General features: G+C 28.3%; 1 protein-coding gene and 2 pseudogenes across 3 annotated transcripts; all 3 read left to right on the plus strand.

The window, feature by feature from the left end:
- The first annotated feature begins 4,099 nt into the window (after nucleotides 1-4,099).
- LOC111284738 (borneol dehydrogenase, mitochondrial-like) lies at nucleotides 4,100-5,290 on the plus strand. The gene is made up of 2 exons (XM_022873621.2): nucleotides 4,100-4,250; nucleotides 4,363-5,290. The coding sequence occupies exons 1-2, from the start codon at nucleotides 4,213-4,215 to the stop codon at nucleotides 5,144-5,146; spliced, it is 822 nt and encodes a 273-aa protein (XP_022729356.2). The 5' UTR covers nucleotides 4,100-4,212; the 3' UTR covers nucleotides 5,147-5,290.
- A 503-nt stretch (nucleotides 5,291-5,793) lies between these two features.
- On the plus strand, nucleotides 5,794-8,539 carry LOC111284739 (uncharacterized; annotated as a pseudogene). The gene is made up of 3 exons (XR_016342745.1): nucleotides 5,794-6,397; nucleotides 6,970-7,149; nucleotides 8,182-8,539. The product of XR_016342745.1 is annotated as an uncharacterized LOC111284739 (transcript).
- Nucleotides 8,540-18,295: 9,756 nt separating this feature from the next.
- LOC149518373 (protein GL2-INTERACTING REPRESSOR 1 pseudogene) lies at nucleotides 18,296-19,249 on the plus strand (annotated as a pseudogene). Its single transcript, XR_016343314.1, has 2 exons — nucleotides 18,296-18,582; nucleotides 18,686-19,249. The product of XR_016343314.1 is annotated as a protein GL2-INTERACTING REPRESSOR 1 pseudogene (transcript).
- Nucleotides 19,250-19,639: the final 390 nt, after the last annotated feature.

Raw genomic sequence — 19,639 nt, forward strand, 5'->3', positions numbered from 1 at the left:
ATACGTTAACACACACATTTTATTTTTATTATTTAAAAATTTTATTAATTTTTATTAATATTTATTAATATTTTTATTTAAAAAAAAGAAGAATTTTTATTATATTGAAGATTTTCTATAAATATTCTAATACACTGATAATATTTTAAAAAAATCTTCTCATCTAAGGATTTCTTAAAGCATCTCTACTCGGAATACTTTTAAAATCCTATCATTGGATAAAATTTCCTTTTTCCTCATTTTTTTATTACTTATTCTTAATTTATTAATTAATTATTATTTACTATTTTATAACAAAAGAAAAATTTTATTATATTAAAATTTTTTTATAAATACTCCAATACACTAGTAGTATTTAAAAAAAAATCTTCTCATCTAGAGATTTCATAAGTATCACTACTCGGAGTATCTTTGAATCTCATCATCGGATAAAAATTTTATTTTCATACTTTTTTTTAATTTTGTATTATTATTAGGTTTATTTTTAAAAATAACATAATTATAAAAATTTTAACAATATTATAAAAACAACAAAAATTTATTATAGCAATTTTAAACATTTTAACATGCATAAATATTAATAATAAAATTTAAAGTAACAAAAATAATGTTTAAAAAAAATCAAAAAATTTAAAAAAAAATAATTTTTTTACCTGAACCGGATTGGTCAACGGTTCGATCAATGTCAGTACGACTGTCTGGTAGCGTTCAGCGATTTGGGGTCAGTCTGACTCGGGTTCAACGATTCGGGTCCGGTCTGAATCGGGTTCAGCAGTTTGGTTCCGGTTCAGTTAGACAGGTCAGGCTTGGGGCTAAAAGAGTCGGGTCGATGGGTCGATTTACGTGGATCTCGGGTCAGATTTAAGTCCACGCGCGAATCGTCTCATCCTGCAAAATGACATCGTTTCAGCCCTTTCTTTAAACGACATTGTTTTGAATCTTAGCATTCTATAAAAGCTAAAAAAATTTTTCTTCTCTCATTTTTTTCTCCCTTTCTCTCTCTCTCTATACTTTCAAACCCTCTCTCTCTAGACCAGTTGATCGGTTACCGTTCACCATGTTGGCCATCGATCGCCTATCACCGTCATCAACGTCGAAGTCAAAAAGTCCCAAAATACACTAAAATATTTTTTTCGACTCGCTCTTTCTAGATCCGATCTCCTTTTCACTAGGAACAGCCCCGATCAACGTAGATCGAGGCTTAAAGTTTCAATCTCCTTTTTTTTTTTTTTTTATAAACTAAAACTGACTTTTTTGGTTTTTTTTGTTGTAGGGCCTTGACGTTGATGGTTCCTTCTTATGGGAAGGATTGTATTTTTCTTATTTTTTTTTTTGTTTCTGGTAGACTTTTTGGTTCTGTTTTGGTTTTTTTTTTTGTAAAAAAAAAAGATATGTAGAGGCTGTGATTGGGAAAGCCGTGGATCCTTTTTCTGTGGGACGTAAATGCTAGTGCTTTATAGACCTTTGGTGAACAGGGGCACAGGGGTGAACAGAGATGTGGCAATGTATACAGGGGTGAACATGTGGGTGGCAATGTATGCAAGGGTGAACAAGGGGTGACAATGTATGCAGAGGTGAACAGAGGGTGGTAGTGGTGCCATGCATGGCACCCACTGCCACCGACCCATTTATTTTTTTTCCTTTTTTGTTTTTTGTATTATATTGTATTTAATAATATTATTATTATCTTATTAATATATATTATTTAATAGAACAAAAATAAAAATGATAAATTTAGACCCGATTTTAGAATCAAGGTCCGACTCAAAAGCCCGGACAAATTTAATGTCTATAAATATCATTATATTTTGTGTTTGATATATGTAAAGATTATATTAAAATAATTTATTTATTTATCAAAATTATTCTTTCTCAAAGTTTATACAATTTAAGTTATTAATATAATTTTTAAAGAATAATTAGACATGTAATTTTAATCCCATAAATTAAAAATAATCCTCTACATTTGGAAATGATTGAATAATTTTATGTCAAAAGGATATTAATCTTCCTTATAATTTATATCTCTTTCTTTAAATATAAATCAAATATAATATAAAATAATTATTATTTTATCCTATCAATAATATTATGCGTCAAATATAACCTAAGAATCTTATGTATTTGACAGTCAAATATAAAAATCTTGAATGCAATCTTGCTGAACCAAGTAAAATATATAATATATAATATATTGCTAATAGAAATGTTAATGTTATCAGTTTCCAATGAAAAACTTAATCTTTTATCCTAATGAAAATAGGTATAAATATTATATTGTGAGTATGAAAAAGATAAAAATTGATATAATTTTAAATTTTTATGAAATATGAGGATGAGGATGAGTAATATAATGCCCATTATATATTCTTATCTTACATATATATTTATATATATTTAATAAATAAATTTTTTATTAAATAATATAAATTATTATTTTAAATTAATTAAAATTAATATATTTTTATTGAAAAATATATATTAATAGATATTTATAAAAAATAATATAAATATATAAGATAAAAATTAAAAAAATAAAAAAATAAAAATTTATTTTTTACAAAATTATGAATATAAAGATACTACATTCATTAAATACTTGTGAAAATAAAAAAATAGATTTAAAATATTCATTAAATATAAATATAAAAATAAATATAATATAAAAATTTAAAAATAATGATAAAAAATATTCTACACTATTTATACCCTAATAATTAATATTCGTAATTGCTAGAACGTGACTTGGTAATATATATTACCAAAGGCGATTGACTTTTCCAAAAAAACGAAGGACATGTGTTACACGTTAATTGAACGAGATCTAAAAAGAGGAAAGACGTGTAACGTATTACTAGAACGTGCTTTGGTAATATTACCAAAGGCAACATAGAATTGTCAAATCACACGGCACTTGAAATTAGCATCAAATCAGCATTGATCTTTTATCGCAAGAGAGAGTAGTGAATCAAAATTATTTTACGTAATTATTTATTATACATAATAAATAATAATAAAATGATAAATATTTATTTAAATAAATATATATGATATATAATAAATAAATAATTTTCTATTAATATAATTATATAATATGATTTAAATAAAAATTATATTAATATAAAATAATTATTTTATACAATCACTCGTCCGCAAGCGAAGTAGAGAAATTGCATTTGTTCTTTCACCATCAATGAAAGGCCATTCTTTTGTATCATTAATGGCCATCTAATCAGCGACGTCCTAATAGTTATCTTCGGACTGTAGAAATAGTGTTTAATCAATCATTGGACAACGAGAACATTGTTGTTAGCCAAAATGCTCATCTATTATTAATTAATTAATTAATTATGATAAAGGGAAAGGGGTCGAAATTTTTGTTTTTAAATTTTGTTGACTCCTTGAATTAATTATGCCAAAGGGAAGTGCCAAAACTTTGTTATGATTAATAATCAAGAAATTATTTTCAATTATTATATTACTCTCTTCAAACATTGTATAGATTTGTAGCTCGTGTAACACGTTTTGTTAATTTATCTCTAAATTTAAAATTGATTTTCTCCCTTCTCACCATTCTTAAATGTATAGTTTGAGATCATGAACAGATCTACATATAGGCTACCGGGACAATGAAAATTTGAAAACAAATAAGTTTTGTTAAAAAAATTAAAGCTAAAAAAGTTTTTTTAACTTTTACTTTTTTTTATTGACCATTATTTTTAATTCGATCAATTGATATGTTATTAAAATTAATATTTAAATATTACTAATTTGAAAAAAATTATATATTTATTTTTTTCAATCAGATAAGCAATTGAGTAAAGAGAATTAAAACTAAATTAAAAATAAAAAAAATCAAGACCAATTAATCATCGGGACATCTAACTTTTTTTTTTTTGTTTTTTAAATTAATTTTTTTACAAAATAAATTACAATATGAGAATAAAAAAATTTAAAACTAATGAATTTTAAATTTATTAAATATTATTTTTTAAAAATAATTATATCGATTGAGTTAAACTTTAAATTCAATTTAATTTTTCATAAAATGTGAACCTAATTTATTTCATGCTTGATTTTTAGCAGTAGATGGTGGTCTATAAAAGGAGAGTATATCCTTAAGAAGAGATATTGCAGCAAATTGTCAAAGTTCTTTCCTCTTTTCCTACTAAATTTCATCAGTGACTGCCGTTCACATAAAATTGCCTCACCATGTCAATTGCTTCACTTGCCTCAACAACTATAAGAAGGTTTAAATGCACAAATTTTTCCATATTTAAGTCATCCGAAAGAATATAATTTTGCAGCAAAATTACCAGGCAAATATTTAGTTACTAATTTACATTTTCTTCAAAATTGCAGGCTAGAAGGGAAGGTTGCAGTCATCACCGGTGGTGCTAGTGGCCTTGGCGAGTGCACTGCAAGAACTTTCGTCAAACATGGCGCCAAAGTGCTTATTGCAGATATCAAAGATGAATTAGGTAAATTTGTTAGCAAAGATATTGGCCCGGAATTCTCCTCCTTCGTTCACTGCGACGTAAGCAAGGAAAAAGATGTTGAAAATGCTGTAAACGCAGCCATTTCCCACTTTGGAAAACTTGACATTATGTTCAACAACGCTGGTATAATTGAGCACCCAAAACCCGACATACTTGACAATGAAACGTCTGATTTTGAACGAGTCCTTAGTGTTAACTTAGTAGGTGCATTCTTAGGCACTAAACATGCTGCTCGAGTGATGAAACCGGCTCGCCGGGGCAGTATAATTACGACCGCTAGCATTTGTTCAGTAGTTGGTGGAATTGCTTCCCATGCCTACACCAGCTCAAAGCATGGCGTGGTAGGGCTAATGAGAAATGCTGCAGTGGAGCTAGGACAGTACGGTATTCGTGTAAACTGCGTTTCTCCTTATGGGGTTGCAACTCCTCTAGCAAAGGATTTTTTCAAGCTAGATGATGTTCATGGCATTTATGCCAATCTTAAAGGGGCGATTCTTGAACCAGAAGATGTGGCTGGGGCAGCTCTTTACTTGGGAAGTGACGAGTCCAAGTATGTGAGTGGGCTTAATTTGATCTTAGATGGTGGCTTCACCATCACAAATTCTGGGTTTTCTATGCCTGGTATATCTGAATCATCAGCACTTTGAATATATATCCTTATAGGAAAGCCTAGGATTCAATGTATTGAAAACACGAATTGCCAAGTCTAAATTATATAAATAATGACTTTAGCTACTTTCAAAAAAATAAAAAATCATGATTGGAATACAAAGTCATTATCCATTTTTCAAGACTAGGATTTGCTTCTTTTATATATATTACCAATCCAATTCTTCTTCAATCTAACATAGATTTTATGTTTACCTCTTGAAAAAAAGGGGGACAACTATGGAGCAATGACATAGGAAAAGAAACAAACCTTCTTGCATAATAAAAAATAATAGTAAGCCCATTAATCTTTGTCGACCGCGGCATTTGTATACCTAATTCAGTAAGCAATTACAATTATTGTAAAAAAGAATGATTAAATTTCATCCACGGTCTCTAATATTTTATTTTGATTATACATTCGTCTTTTATTTTTAAATTATTTTATTTGAATCTTTGACTGTTTAAAATGATTCTATTGTGATTCTTTGCTCATATTATAATTTATATGACATGCTAGGTGACATTTTTCAACATATCACATAAATATTTTCTCAATTGTTAGAAAAAAAATGTGTTGAAAAAACTAAAATGAAATCATTTAAAATATTAAAAATTCAAAAGTTAAAAATTAAAGATAATGAATGAAAATTATCTTAATAAATAATGACTTTACGTCAAAGGATTTATGATTGAAAACTTTTCTAAATCCTCATTATTTTCATTGTTACGAAACCCACAAGTCGCTTAACCTAAACAAGTAATAAAATGGTATAAAATAATTTAATGACCAATGTACAATATAATGTAATGAGTATGGTAGTGTCTTATCTCAAATTTGTTAAAGAAAAAGGTTAAAAGTTTAATGAATTTTAACAAAAGTAGATAAAATGTGGTTAGGGAGAGACTTGGGTTCTGAATTGGGCTTTCCTGGAAGAATTAAAATCCACAAAATGTAAGTCCAAACTCAATCAAAACATAAATAATCCACAAGAAACCCAACCCAATTTATTAATTTTCAATTTCATTTTTATATTTCTACTTTCTAACCGTGTGAAGGATGAAAATTAACGGAAACTTTTCTCTAATTTTGCGCCATTAACAGTTGCTTTATTCTATATATAAAACCCCCCCCCCCAAAAAAGTCGAAAATAAAAACCCTAGCTTCACATCTCACTTAAACTTTCAAAGAGATGTCGAGAATCTGTTGATCGATCATGAATTCAGGGTTTTCTCATCAACATTGATCTGTAAGTTTTTTCCCCATTTTTTTCCGTTTGATTTTTTTTTTCAATTCGCCGCCCTCTTTTTTGAAGATAGTAAAATTGGGTTTCTCTTTTGGTTGTTGAGAAATTTCTGGAAAATGAAGTGCCGATTACTATGAAGTTTCCTTTTTTTCCGAAATGCTATTTGGGGTTTCTTAGTTATAAATGTTAAATTTCTCTTCACTTAGCTATGTGAATGATAAAAAGGGGGGAATTTTCTTTTACTTGGATTTTCCTTAATTCTCGGTAACCAAGCAGAATGTTAGGGTTTTTGGCTGAACTTGACTGTTAAGAGTTACTTCTGAGGTATGTTAAGGTGTTAGTGTTTAGTTTATATGAAATTACTGCATCCATCTCAATTTCGTTTCCTTTTTCTTTGTAGTTTAATAAATTTGTTGAATCGCGTATCACATTATTATTCTAAGGGGATTTACATAGAAAAAACTATAAACAGTTGAACTTTGGGCATTCCCACTGTCACTTGCTTAATTGAAGGAGTGTTTATGGTATGGTTTTAATGAATGTTGAATGTGGCTTTTTTATTTTTTTCATCACAGGTCTCATAAGAGAGTTACATAACGATGTCAAGACCCATGTTACTTGTTTTCCTGTTGCTTATAGTCATAATTACCTCTCAGTTTGAGTGGAGGCAACAACTTGTTGTTGATATTGACATGACCCCAAGTGTAACCCAGAAGCAGCAACAAATTTCGAGGGAAGAAGCTGTGAAAGAAAAGGTAAAAGGTCTTGTACTTTTTTTCAATTTCTAAGTGAATTTCAATTTTATCTGTTGTTGATAGAAAACAGTTGAATAATGATAATAGTTGCATTCAAATGCACTCTTTTAATATGGTATTTGTATAGTAGTTAATGTATGCTTAATTGCAAACCTTTTTTTTTTTTTCAATATTCTTTCTTTTTCTTATCAGCTTGCTGTTGTTGGTTTATTCCAGTGTAAGATGTTCGTTTACGTAAAATAAAAAGTTTTTGTATCCTTATTTATCAATTGCTTTTCTGTAACCTATCCTTTTGTGTTTTGTTTTGAGTTTTATCTATATATTCAAGATTTATGTTTGTTCAAAACATGGTATGGTTGTCAGTATACATGACATTGACTCTTCATCTCTAAAAGAATTTTTGTTATTGATTCATTGTTCAAGAACATACGATATCCATTATATCCTTGATGCTTACTTCCATTCCATGTTAAAGGTCTTTTGCCTCCATCATAGTAAATAAGTTCTTTGCAATTAAGCTTTTTGGGACATGTTTAGGAAGAGTTAGTTAATGGCCTTTATTTACTATTCATTTTTTTGATACTTAATGTTTTCTTGCTGATGCTTGCTTCTTTTCCTCAAGGGAACCTGTCATTATTGGTGATTAACTTACGAGGTTACTCAGGCGCTATCGACCAAAACTAAAAATAGTTGTCATGGAAAGCTTTTCAATTTGACAGAAATTTATGCCTAGTGAGCTTGTTTCTAATTCTGTCAATAATAAAGTTCTTGCTTTTTTCTGTTGTCACTTCTGTTGGCTAGTCTTAATTTCCTTTTGACGTTATAGTGTTCTAACCGCAAATATTCACATTAATCTAGAAGGAACACTGCTATTTCAACCTCTGATATGCCAAAAAGCAGGAACTAGGTACTCGGAAATGTTTGCCTCTGGAAGCAAATAATAATGAAGTTTTGTGTTTGTCATGATTCATATCTTCCACCAGCTGTTTAGCTTCTGATTGACTTCTAATTGTAATCTTTCACTTGTTGCAGATCATCTTATCACAAGAGAAGAACATTCAGCGACTTAATGAACTTGTGCAAAGTCTTCAGCAGCAACTATTGCAGTGCAAGGGCAATAACAAGACAAAAAATGGCATTGTAAGCCATTTAAATTAACATGTTATTTGAGCTTGAGCAACAGCAAATCTTGGAGGACTAGGCTATGATTACTCAAAACATATGTTTTGATTGATGTACATTGAAGTTGTAAAATCCTTGTTTATCCATGTAAGTTTTTTTTCCTTCTTGTCCTCTCCACGTCTTTTTAAAGGAAGCAGTGAAGCTTTGCACAATATAAATTGTCCATCATACCATTCATAGTAATTGCTAAGTGACTTCTGTTCTTTGACTCTCTTACTTTGGCACTAACCAATCTTATGATGTTATTGCATTGTATTAGAATTATGGTCAGCACCCGTTAGCTGATTGAGAAAGAAGAAAACCATTTTGAGATACATGGTGTGAGACAGTGGGCTCAATATGGGCCTATGGTAGATGATGATAAGTTGTTACTTCTCTTTTGCCAATAGTAGATTAACAGGAATCCTAACCACCCTCAAGACGCTATCATTTAATCACAAAATGTTTTCTTGTCTGCCCTGACCATGACTCATCATTTTGTTTTTTGCAATTTGGTCTGTCTGATTAAAATCTTAAATCGCTATTGCCTGCATGCTTTTGAAGGCTAAAAACTCCACACATGCAGATACAAATCTTATTGCTAAGAATGGGTGTGCCTTGCTTCTTGCTAGTACAAAACAAGTGTGAATTCCCTATCAATCCGTAGTTAGAAAATGAGAGTGAGAAGAATTTGGATAAGATGTAGTTCCAGACCTTGAAATCCAAACTTAACATTATTGAAGATGCTATGAGAAAATTTCTTAGAGAATATTCCTCACAATGGTGTAAGCTTAGTGGTGCTTCTAATTTATTTGGTCTATTTGCATGCTACATGAATATGGAAGTTGGCACCGAATTTTCATTTCTCATTTATTGATTAGAGAATTTGATAGAGAATTCTTGTTTCTTAAAGCAATTATAATGCATCTAATGTAATCATTCTCATAAATTCTCTTTCACCCATGTAACAATCTGGACATAAAATAAGAGTACATTACTTTGCATTTGGTTGAGTTAGTAATGATGATATACAAGTGTTTTTCAGAAACATGTCTCTTTCATCAATGTTTTTAATATATATTTTGAGTTCTCTTCGTTCCCTACTGTATTAATGTATTCTTCTGGTTCTGTATGCATCAGAAAATGTGCATAGACTCAACTTTTGTGCTCTGAGTTGTATTCCAGACAAGATAAAGTTGCTTCAGTTTAAGGTTTTAATCTGAAATTTTTAACTCCTACATCTGCTGTGCGTTAATTTCAGTACTAGTACAGAACTTAATACTCTCAATTTTCTATAGGGCCTCATATTGTGTGTAAGAATTGGAAGAGAAATGTGATTTGTTGGTTATGTAGGTCTAGTACACAACTTATTACACTGGATTCTTTCTAGGCTCTTTGCCCGAGCAACAAATGGGAAACAAATATGATTGTACATCTGGTTGTTTAGTTCCATTTTATATTTGTTTCGAGCAGGGAAGGGTAAGGTGAATATGCTTATGATGATGTAAATGGTGATGTAAAAAGGACAGAATAATTCAAATTCCACGTGGAGTGTCGTTGAGGAAGTATTTTGATTGGCAACTCTCCTGTACTGAGGAGCCTTTTAAATAGAAAGAAATTTAAGTGGCTGCCAGACACTATTGAATGGCACCAGACAAAGTTTGAGTACCTAACACTTTGTACGTTTTTTATCGGAATATTGGAAGAGATCTATGGGAACAATTTTTTCTTTTTGTCTGTCACACCCGAATATATGGTTTTTTCGGAGTTTAACTTCAATACATGCTTAGCAGTATACCTTTGAGAGAGGGTTGCAGGGGACGGTATAGACATGTACCCTTGTGGCCGGTTCACACCAACAAAAATAGAAATCCAATACTGAAGAAAGCAAGGGTCCAATGAACAAATCCATTTTAAAACATCTGCATCTGTAACGACGAAGGTTTCAACTTTCAAATGTAAGAAGGTTTGGGAAATAAGCTGGAAAAACTTGTCCTCTTGATAAATGCATATCTCAGCCTGGGCCTAGCTTTTACTTGGTGCATGAATTCAAATTGACAAGAGAATTGAAGAGGTTTCAATGAAATTTGTTTCAATCATTAAACCCATAAATTAAGATTGGTTAGTGGTTTTGATAAAATTAAATTGAATAAAGTTGTGAAAGTCACAAATTTACAATGTTTTTATTGCATTAGGTCATATACATTGTCTTGCACAAGCATTTCTTTATATATAAAACTTTTCTGCATCAAAGGAACCAGCACCCACTTTTAGTTGTCGTGATTTATTTAGCCAACTACAAGGTTCAAGCAGACTGCTACTCAAATATAAGTTGGCTGCATAAATCAAGAAAGCAATATGCCTGTCTACATTTTACGAAGCTCGAATCTGAAACCTCCAAATTAAAAGTCTTAAGTTCTAATCGTTGAAATTTTATTTTGGAATTCTTTTAAATTTATTAATTTTTATTTTTATTTTTAATTTTTTACAATTTATAGGCAACAGCGTGATAGATACAACTACAATGACCATATTGCTGTTCGTGTCAACAATTTTGGCCACATAACTTAGAAAGGGTTCATTTATCTTAAAGCATGATAGTAATGCTTGTGACTTTGTGTTAGCTAAAATTTAATACATTCACATGGAATTTAAAAATACATAATAGCTTTTTAGGTGGTTTAATTGCTTCTTCTCCGTATTCAAATGGGGAGGCTTTGAACACATAAATTGGTGGACTAACCCATGGATAGCTATGTATCATGAATTAATTCATGATAGCAACTCTCAACAAATCATCTTATTATCTACACATTTTGCAAAGAAGAAAAAAAATTTGCAAATCAAAGAAGAAGAAGTAAAGAAATTAGCAAACATTAAATGTATTAAGTTATAATATTGACTTGCACTTTTTACAAAAAAAAAAAAAAATAATAATAATAATAAATTGATTTCATTTAAACATAGGTAGGGGAACCTTTTCACAAATTTAGATGAATTTTGCTAAAGAATAATTTAAAAATATTTTTTTCAATGTATTAAAATTCATAACATTAATTGTCAATTATCGCACTTAGTAAAAAAATAACTATAAATAATATATTAATTAAATTTAATATATACTTTTAAAATATTCGTTAGCAAAATCATATATATATATTAAACAATATCTGGATAAGGTAGAAGGTTGAAGTACAAAGGTGTAAATGCGTCGTGGTGTGGTATCTTGAATTCGTTCAAGAGAAAAGAAAACTGCAGAATGAATGCCTTATGGATTGTTTGTTTGAGGTTTTAAGATAAACATGCTTAGTTGGTAGATCAGGTTGAGTGCATTTTGGTCTGTATTTATTCTGCTTTACATCTCTGAGATCTCCGATATTCAATTTAAAAAAAAAATAAAAAATTGGCCGCCAATTTCTATTGGCTACCTGCATTTATTCAAAGTAAACCCATTGAGAAACTTTTGTTTCATTTTATTAAGAAGATTGCCTATTGAATTAATTAATATGTTATTAAATTTGATATTTAAAGATTATGAATTTAAAAGATTTTATGCACGTAATATTGTTTTAATTAAATAAATATAAAGATAAAAAATTCAAGAATAAATTAAAATTTTTTTACAAAGGTTTTTTTTATTGATGCTTTTATTATTTAATTTTTATTTTTTAATAAAAAATAAAAAATAAGTAGAAAATAAGAGATAAATAACAAAAAGCAAGAGAATCAACTAGACCAAAACTTATTTTTCGTTATCGAACACATGTATCATATGAAAACAAATAAATTAACGTTGGGCACAGTTAATTTGTCTGATTGCATATATATATATATATATATATATATATATCTTATGGTGAGTAAAAATTCAATTTTTAATGAAAATATAACAATTTTTATGAAAATATAAAATTGATCACTTGATAAAGGAAAGAAAAGTGAAAGAGCAGCTATCCTAAAGTTTAAAAAAGGTTAAAGGAATTATAATTAAAAAATATCTAAAAATTTTTTATTACAATCAATCAATCTTTTTAATATTTATTTACATTTAATTAATTTTTTATTTGAATAAAAAAGTTAATATCTTTATTTTTTTATTAACTAAAATAAAATTTCATGTTACATAAATAAAAGAGATAAAAATTTATCATGTGATGCAAAAATATATATGAAAATAAAATAAATATATATATATTTTAAGATACCTTTAAAGGAACAAATGATTTTAGTTCGAAAATTGATTAACTTAATTTTATCATGTGATTAAATTTTATTTAATTAATGATTTAATTGAATCAAAATAAAAAATTAAAGTCTTAGATTAATTATAATAAAATTTTAAATTATTATTAAATTATTATTTAAACATATTTTTTACCCTTCAACCTTTAAAAAATGACTGAAATTATCTTCAACAATTACATGTCTTTCCAAGTTACGTACTTTGGTAAATTAAATGCAATGACTGACAAAATTTTATTGCATGAATTCAAACAAACTTCTATGCTGCCCCCAAAGAAAAGCATTTGTGCAAATTTCCACGCATAAAAGTCAGAAGCTTTTTATTGAATATTTCTAGGAATTTAAAGCTGCCCTTCTCATGAAATCATAAAATAATTACCACTACCATTTAGGAATCCTCCAGCATTTTTCAAGTGCAGCAGCAAGCATTTATAATGATGGCCTTTTAATTCTTTTTTTTTTTTCCTAAGCTGTGTGAATTTAATATACTTCACCTGACCAAGACTATTAGGAAAAAAAATACAAAGATATAAAGTCTCAAAAAAATAAAAATATTGGTATATTGGTTTGAAACTTTAAATATACTAATTTTCAACACATTGCAACCACAAAAAAAAAAAAAAAGCTAACCAAATCGATATACTCAATGAGCCAAGCTATGTAATATTTGTATTAAATGAATTGCTTTAGCTTGGCATATTGATATTATCCAATAAGGCCAAGATGCAAGGTAGATATATTAGCTAGCTTGCAAGTACATTCTTTTAAAAACATATGTAAATAAATTTATTTTTTTATATAAATATAATTAAGAGATAGTTGCAAAACCTTATTGCACGAGGTATGCATTGATAACATTTGAACAAATAAATTACATATAGGCTATAGAGATACAACATTAATGATTCCATGGTGGTAATATTAATATTGCTATGTAGCTTGTAGATAGATTATTGTAATCTTAATTTCATTAATTAAAATTCAAATATTGATAATTATAAGTATAAAAAATATTAATATTGTTGAAAAAAGTAATGTTGACTTTTATTAGCATGTACCTTAAAATTAAATTAGAGTAAAAGTATTAGGAACCAATTTTTAATTAATTTTTATTTTTATAAAGCCTTTTTATTACTGTTGAGTTCGGATATCTGCCGGCGCAGAATAGGTGAACCGATCCCGCCCCCCCAACTGCCATTAGGTAGTTTCATTATAAAAAAAACTGCCATGAGCATGCAGTTGATAAACTTGTTTGAATTCTAACTGCCGTACCCATTTCTATAAATATGGCAATCGGCTATATTGAAATAGAAAGTGAATGGTTGAAAAATTAGAGAATAGAAACAAAAGGAAAGGATAAAGAACCGGCAGAGACAAGGGATAGAAACTCTCCCCATGCAATCGAAGTAAAGGATTGCAATGTGAAGAGCAGACAATTTTCAATTTGTGATTTTGTTTTAGACCAATGAATGAAGACCATAATCTTCAAGAATCCTATATAAATGTTTAAATTTCGCATTAATATTGATTATAGTCTTTATCCAACTTAACAACTGTCAGATTTTATATCACAGAAATAATTGACAATTTAGTTTTTGGATTGGGAAAAAAAATTATGTGGTGGCAGCTGGGTTAGGATGGATATATAGAAATGTTATAATCGACCAAAAATAATTAGGACAACTCAAGCTAGAAGTAGAGACCAGGGATCAACTATAAAATGTTTTCATTGAAGCATTTATGTTGCATTCTTTTTTGTTGGTGTAGTATTCTTTAAAATTTCTAAGAACAAGAACAATAAAATTCAAAGGTAATAATAATAATAATAATAATAATAATAATAATAATAATAATAATAATACAATCATTCATCATGTAACTTTGACTGTATTTAGTTCTTTATGCAAATTAGCGGTTTTGGATTTACAATGGTCATATAAAATGTGGCCATATTATCATTATGTGAGTTTATTTCTGATATATGAAATAATACTTGATCAGCATATTAGTTTAACTTTATGGCAAGTGCAACGTATTTTCCTGTTAAAATAAATTGATTCAAATCGCTTTTCACCAAATAAAAAAAATTATTCTCTTTGTCTCATTTTTTTTGTCCATATATTTTTTTAAGATATCCTAAAATTATATCTTATTTCTTTTTTTTTTAATCTTTAAAACTATTATTTTTTTATATTTTAAAATTATTTTTTATGATTTTTTTTATTGTTTGACATTAAAAATCATGAAAATTTAATTTTATGAAAATTTTTTTAAAATTTAATTTTAAATATATTTAAATAAAAACTTTTTTCTTAAACTCTGTGAAAATCAATACATAACAAATATTTTGAGACGGAGAGTGTATATATTTATACTAAGTTGTAATTAATGATACAATTATGCAAAATATTGCTTCACCAAATACGGAGACATTACTATATAGGCTTTTCTTATATATCTTGACAATTGCCGATACAAGTGGGCTAGCTTACACCTTTTATTAATATAATGAAATTATTATTATTATTATTATTATTATTATTGAGTAATTTTTAAGTAAAATGTTAGACACTGGTTAAGATAATATTTAAGGAAATAAAATTTAATTAATGCTTTTTTTTTCATTAATTTATTTAAAATAATGCACTAAATACAAAAATATTTTCTTAAATAATATTAGTGTCACTTGGTAGTCATGTATCATCCGTATAAAGATAACTACCACATCATCATTTATTTATTTATTTTCTAACTGTGTTAGAGGTTGCAGAAACTTAATAGATCAAAATGAAATTTAGTTACCAATTTAATTTTTTAATTTAAGTATTACATTAAAAAAAGTACGATTATTTAGAATATCAATCCTTTAATGAAAATGATAATTAAATACAAAAATATTTTTTAAATAATATTTTAATTATCTTTAAACAGTACTTAAAAATATTCGTTAATCGAATCCATTCTTAAATAATGTTTAGTATTGTGTTAAGATAATTTTAATTTATAATTTGTTTTTAAGAAAAAAAAACTATAAACCCCTATCTAATACATTCATTTCATACTATCACTTAACAATAAAGTTTATTGAGAATTATTAAACTTGACTTGGTAAGAAATACCTATGTATTGATTTTTTTTTTTTTTAAATGGGCCTTTAAATTCCAATGTGGTTAAATAAATCAATGTGAATGCAGTCAAACTAGAAGGCAGTAAATCTAAAAGGGAAAGAGATCTATCCATCTTTGGCCAAAAGCAGATGATATTTATTGCATTCTGAATTTTCTTTCCAGAAGGATTTCATTTCGAAGACAATAAAAACGATCAAATTATCAGGCCAAAGTCCTTGGATTGAGACTCTCTCATCCGTTACTTTATTTAAATGTTAAGATATACATTGCATATCAAAGATCTCCTATAGTTCATAACTTTTATCTATTTTTTATCAATTATTTTTAATTAATTTTGTTCAAATTTGAATGCCCAAACGATTATCTTAGAACCCCTAAGTTATTCTCCCATAAAATTATGATTATTTTAGAACCCGTAAAATTATACAAATATATTTTTATGTTAAGATAAGATGTGTCAATGAAATTTTTTTATAGTAGTGGGTGACTATTGCAATTAATCCTCCTTTTACTTTTTCCTTGTTTTCTAAGCATAATGACACTTAGCCTCAACCATTTGATAGGGCACATTTGAATGTCATAAAATTTTTTTATTGATAATCAACATTATCTTATGCATTTAATCTAGCAGTTGAAATTTACAGAGGAAATGATAAAGCCATGCCAAAAAAGCTGGCAAAGAATCTTAATAAGGTGGTTGAAATTTCGTTGCCTAAAAATGGGCAGTTATAATATTTCATTAATAGAAATTGTTCAAAACAATGATACGCCACCTAAGTTAACCGCCACCTAAGTTAACCGCCACCCCTTTACTTTTGACGCCATTGTATTAATATTTTACTCTTTACCACTTTCAATTATCAACCTACAAGAATAAAGAGGCGGAAGATAAGAGATTATCCTCATAAATTTGGATTTAATTAATTCATTTATGAAGTAATTAATTTTTTGGGTTGCTCAGCTAAGTTAGATGACAACTCTAATTAAATTGTGCATATGCCTTAACAAAAAAGAAAAAGGTAGAGAAAAAAAAATCTCAGAAAACTTTTTCATTAATGAAAATATTTAAAACTGCAATTAATTAAGATGTTTTTCAACCTTTATGGCCACTAAACCATTTCTTTTCGTGATTCCACAGCCTCCGCCCGTCAGACTTAATTGCCCCTCCAATCACCTAGCGACAGCTTGCTTGCACAGTAATTATTATTTCAGGGTTTTACCGGCGAGTCTTTAAATTGGTTTGGAAATATTGTATTAAATGTAATAGTTGACAATATTATTCATTATTTTTCATGCATTAGATGAAAATATTATTAAATTTAATAATATAAAAAGTGCTTTTAAAATACTCCTTAATAAATTTTATTATTTAATTCTTTTTACTAAGCAACGTTTAAGACGAGTAAAGAAGATATGTATCCTATGATGACTTTTTTTTTTTTGTTTGAAGCACGTGTACCACGTATTATCGTAACAGACCAAATAATAAATTTATTATCTATATTAAAAATGACCATATTATGTAATTAATATTTTTTAGTAAATTAAAATTCATCAAATTAATTAATAATTATTATATTTAATATAAAAATATTACTATAAATAAAAACTTGGCTAATTTTAAAGAGCACTATCCTTGAAATATTCTTATTTTTTTGAAAAATAATAGATAAGAAATTTAATTGTTGATATACATAAAAGGTCCTTCTTTTCTTTTGTTATTTTCAAAGATTGTTGAACATCCAAATGGATGTTAAGCCTTTTAATTTTTGGTTCTTTTTTGAGAACCCAAGTTGACAATTTTTTTAATCAAAACAAGTTGACAATTATTTCCAAACCAAACAAGCCTCAGAAACATAATGGCAAAATTGATTCGATCAATTGTTCAAGAAGAAAATTATTTGCCATGCAAGTGGAAGTATCATGTGATATGGATGTAATAATTATTATGTGATTTTTCTCCTTTTTGTAATTTGGACTGATAAGGCAGACAACTTGAGAAATTTGATTTCGTACTTTAGCAAACAGATGACAAAAGGAGGGAAGAAAATTAAAAAGAAAATTGTACATAAAAGATAGGAAAAAAAAATCATAAATGGTGTCTTGGTATTTTCCTTAGCAATGAAAATTACTCAAACCAACTTCTTCGGTCATCATTGAAGGCAGTGTTTGGTGCTTACAACAAAATATCTCTCCTACCTGCAAACATCTTCTCCGGGCTTTTTTATTTTTGAGTTTTTTTTTTTCTCTCCCAATGTTAATTTAATTCAAGGCACCCAGTCCCACTCTTCATTAGTTCTTGTATATCTACTATTCAATTGACCTTTCAATTTTTTTATATAAAAAAAAGTTTAGGTGAGAAAATATTAACTTATTACAAAATCAATACATATTACAAATTTCAAAGAAAATTTATATTAAATTTACATATTACTTATAAAACATATTACTGACAACAAAAATCAAACTTAAACATTGCAAATAAATATTTTAATCTTATAAACTCAATCAATCTCATTTGTCATTTACCTTTAAATATTATCCAAATTTGTTTTCCACTCTAAATTCTCCTTACCCTCCATTCCTACCCATAATTAATTAAAAATCAAAGAAAATCCATCCCCATCTCTTCTCTCCCTTCCCCCAGAAAATCATTGCATATATAACGGTCTAAAGCTGGTCCAAAATCAATCTGCAGGAGAAACCCAAACCCAAACTTGTTTCTAAGGAATACAAGCATCACTCTTTTTTTTTTTTTCTTCTTCTTTTAAATTTCTTCTTTGGTCCTTACCTTTAACATATATCTTCTTAGAAACTTCTTGTTCCAATTCCCTCAGCTATTTTATCTGATTCTCAGTTTCTAGATCCTTCAATTCGGTAGTTGAAGGCTTCTTTGCCAAAGGTGAATAATGTTTCTTCAATTTTCTCTCCATTTTTTTTCTTTCTTTTTAGCTGACTGTTTCTCAAACTGATGGTCTCTTTTGTATGTGATAATTATCAAACAGGTGGAATATACGATAATTAAGGAGATAGAAAATAATGAGTGGAAGAGAGAACAGTCCAAAGCTAGAATTGACGCTGAACTTATCACCACCTAGGGCTAACCAACAAGTTGAGTCGCCAAACACATCGGTTTCCTCATGGGAAATGTCACCTGAAAGCTCATGCGTGTCTTCGGAGCCCGATGACGCGACGTTGATGCAATACCCGAGTAGTCCTGAAGCAACTTCGATGTTGCTGGTGGGATGTCCTCGATGCCTCATGTACGTTATGCTATCGGAGGTGGATCCCAAGTGCCCCAGGTGCAAGAGCACCGTCTTGCTTGATTTTCTTAACGAAGAAAACGCCAAAAAGGCAAGGAACTGAAAAGAAGAACGTCTACAGTTCTTTCTTTCTTGCTTCTTCATGGAACAAGTACAACTTACTTCTCTAGAATAGGCTTTTTGTTTGTTTGTTTGTTTGTTTGTTTTTTGGGTTTTAGTTTTATTTTCTTTTATTTTTTTGCCAGCTTCTTGTTTTGTCTGAATGTTTGAAGTTTTGTGGTAATTATATATCTTTGTTTCTTTTCATATTCAAATGCCTGGTTTAAATTTCCCTGTAAGAAAAATTAAAGAAACCCCTTAATTACACAGCATCAAGTTATTTTAATTGTTGGATTCTATATTTTAATAAGTTGCTCTTCCAGTTTTCATCCTTTGCAAGTTGCAGCCAATGGAAGATTTTGTTTTATTTTATTTCTTTGATTTCGTTTTCAAATAATTAAAGCATTTAAATTCATACCGTGCAAAGCCAGATAAGGATTTGTAGCTGCTTTACAAAATGCCTTGAATGCAAGGTTTTAAGGACAAACAATATATACTAATTTAAGCAATGAGAAATTATCAAATCCATTGTTTGTTTAGTCTTAGGTAATTAAGATAAAAATTTTTTTTTTTAAAGTGAGACATATATATATATAT

Source organism: Durio zibethinus, chromosome 6 (genome assembly GCF_047325235.1).
Source record: "Durio zibethinus cultivar Kanyao isolate XHJ-2024 chromosome 6, ASM4732523v1, whole genome shotgun sequence".
Lineage (NCBI taxonomy): Eukaryota > Viridiplantae > Streptophyta > Magnoliopsida > Malvales > Malvaceae > Durio > Durio zibethinus.

What these genes read in the sequence shown, in the direction of transcription:
- LOC111284738 (XM_022873621.2), top strand. Translation starts at nt 4,213, where the DNA reads ATGTCAATTGCTTCACTTGCCTCAACAACTATAAGAAG. An exon ending in GCCTCAACAACTATAAGAAG is followed by an intron (nt 4,251 to 4,362) that starts GTTTAAATGCAC and finishes TCAAAATTGCAG; the next exon opens with GCTAGAAGGGAAGGTTGCAG.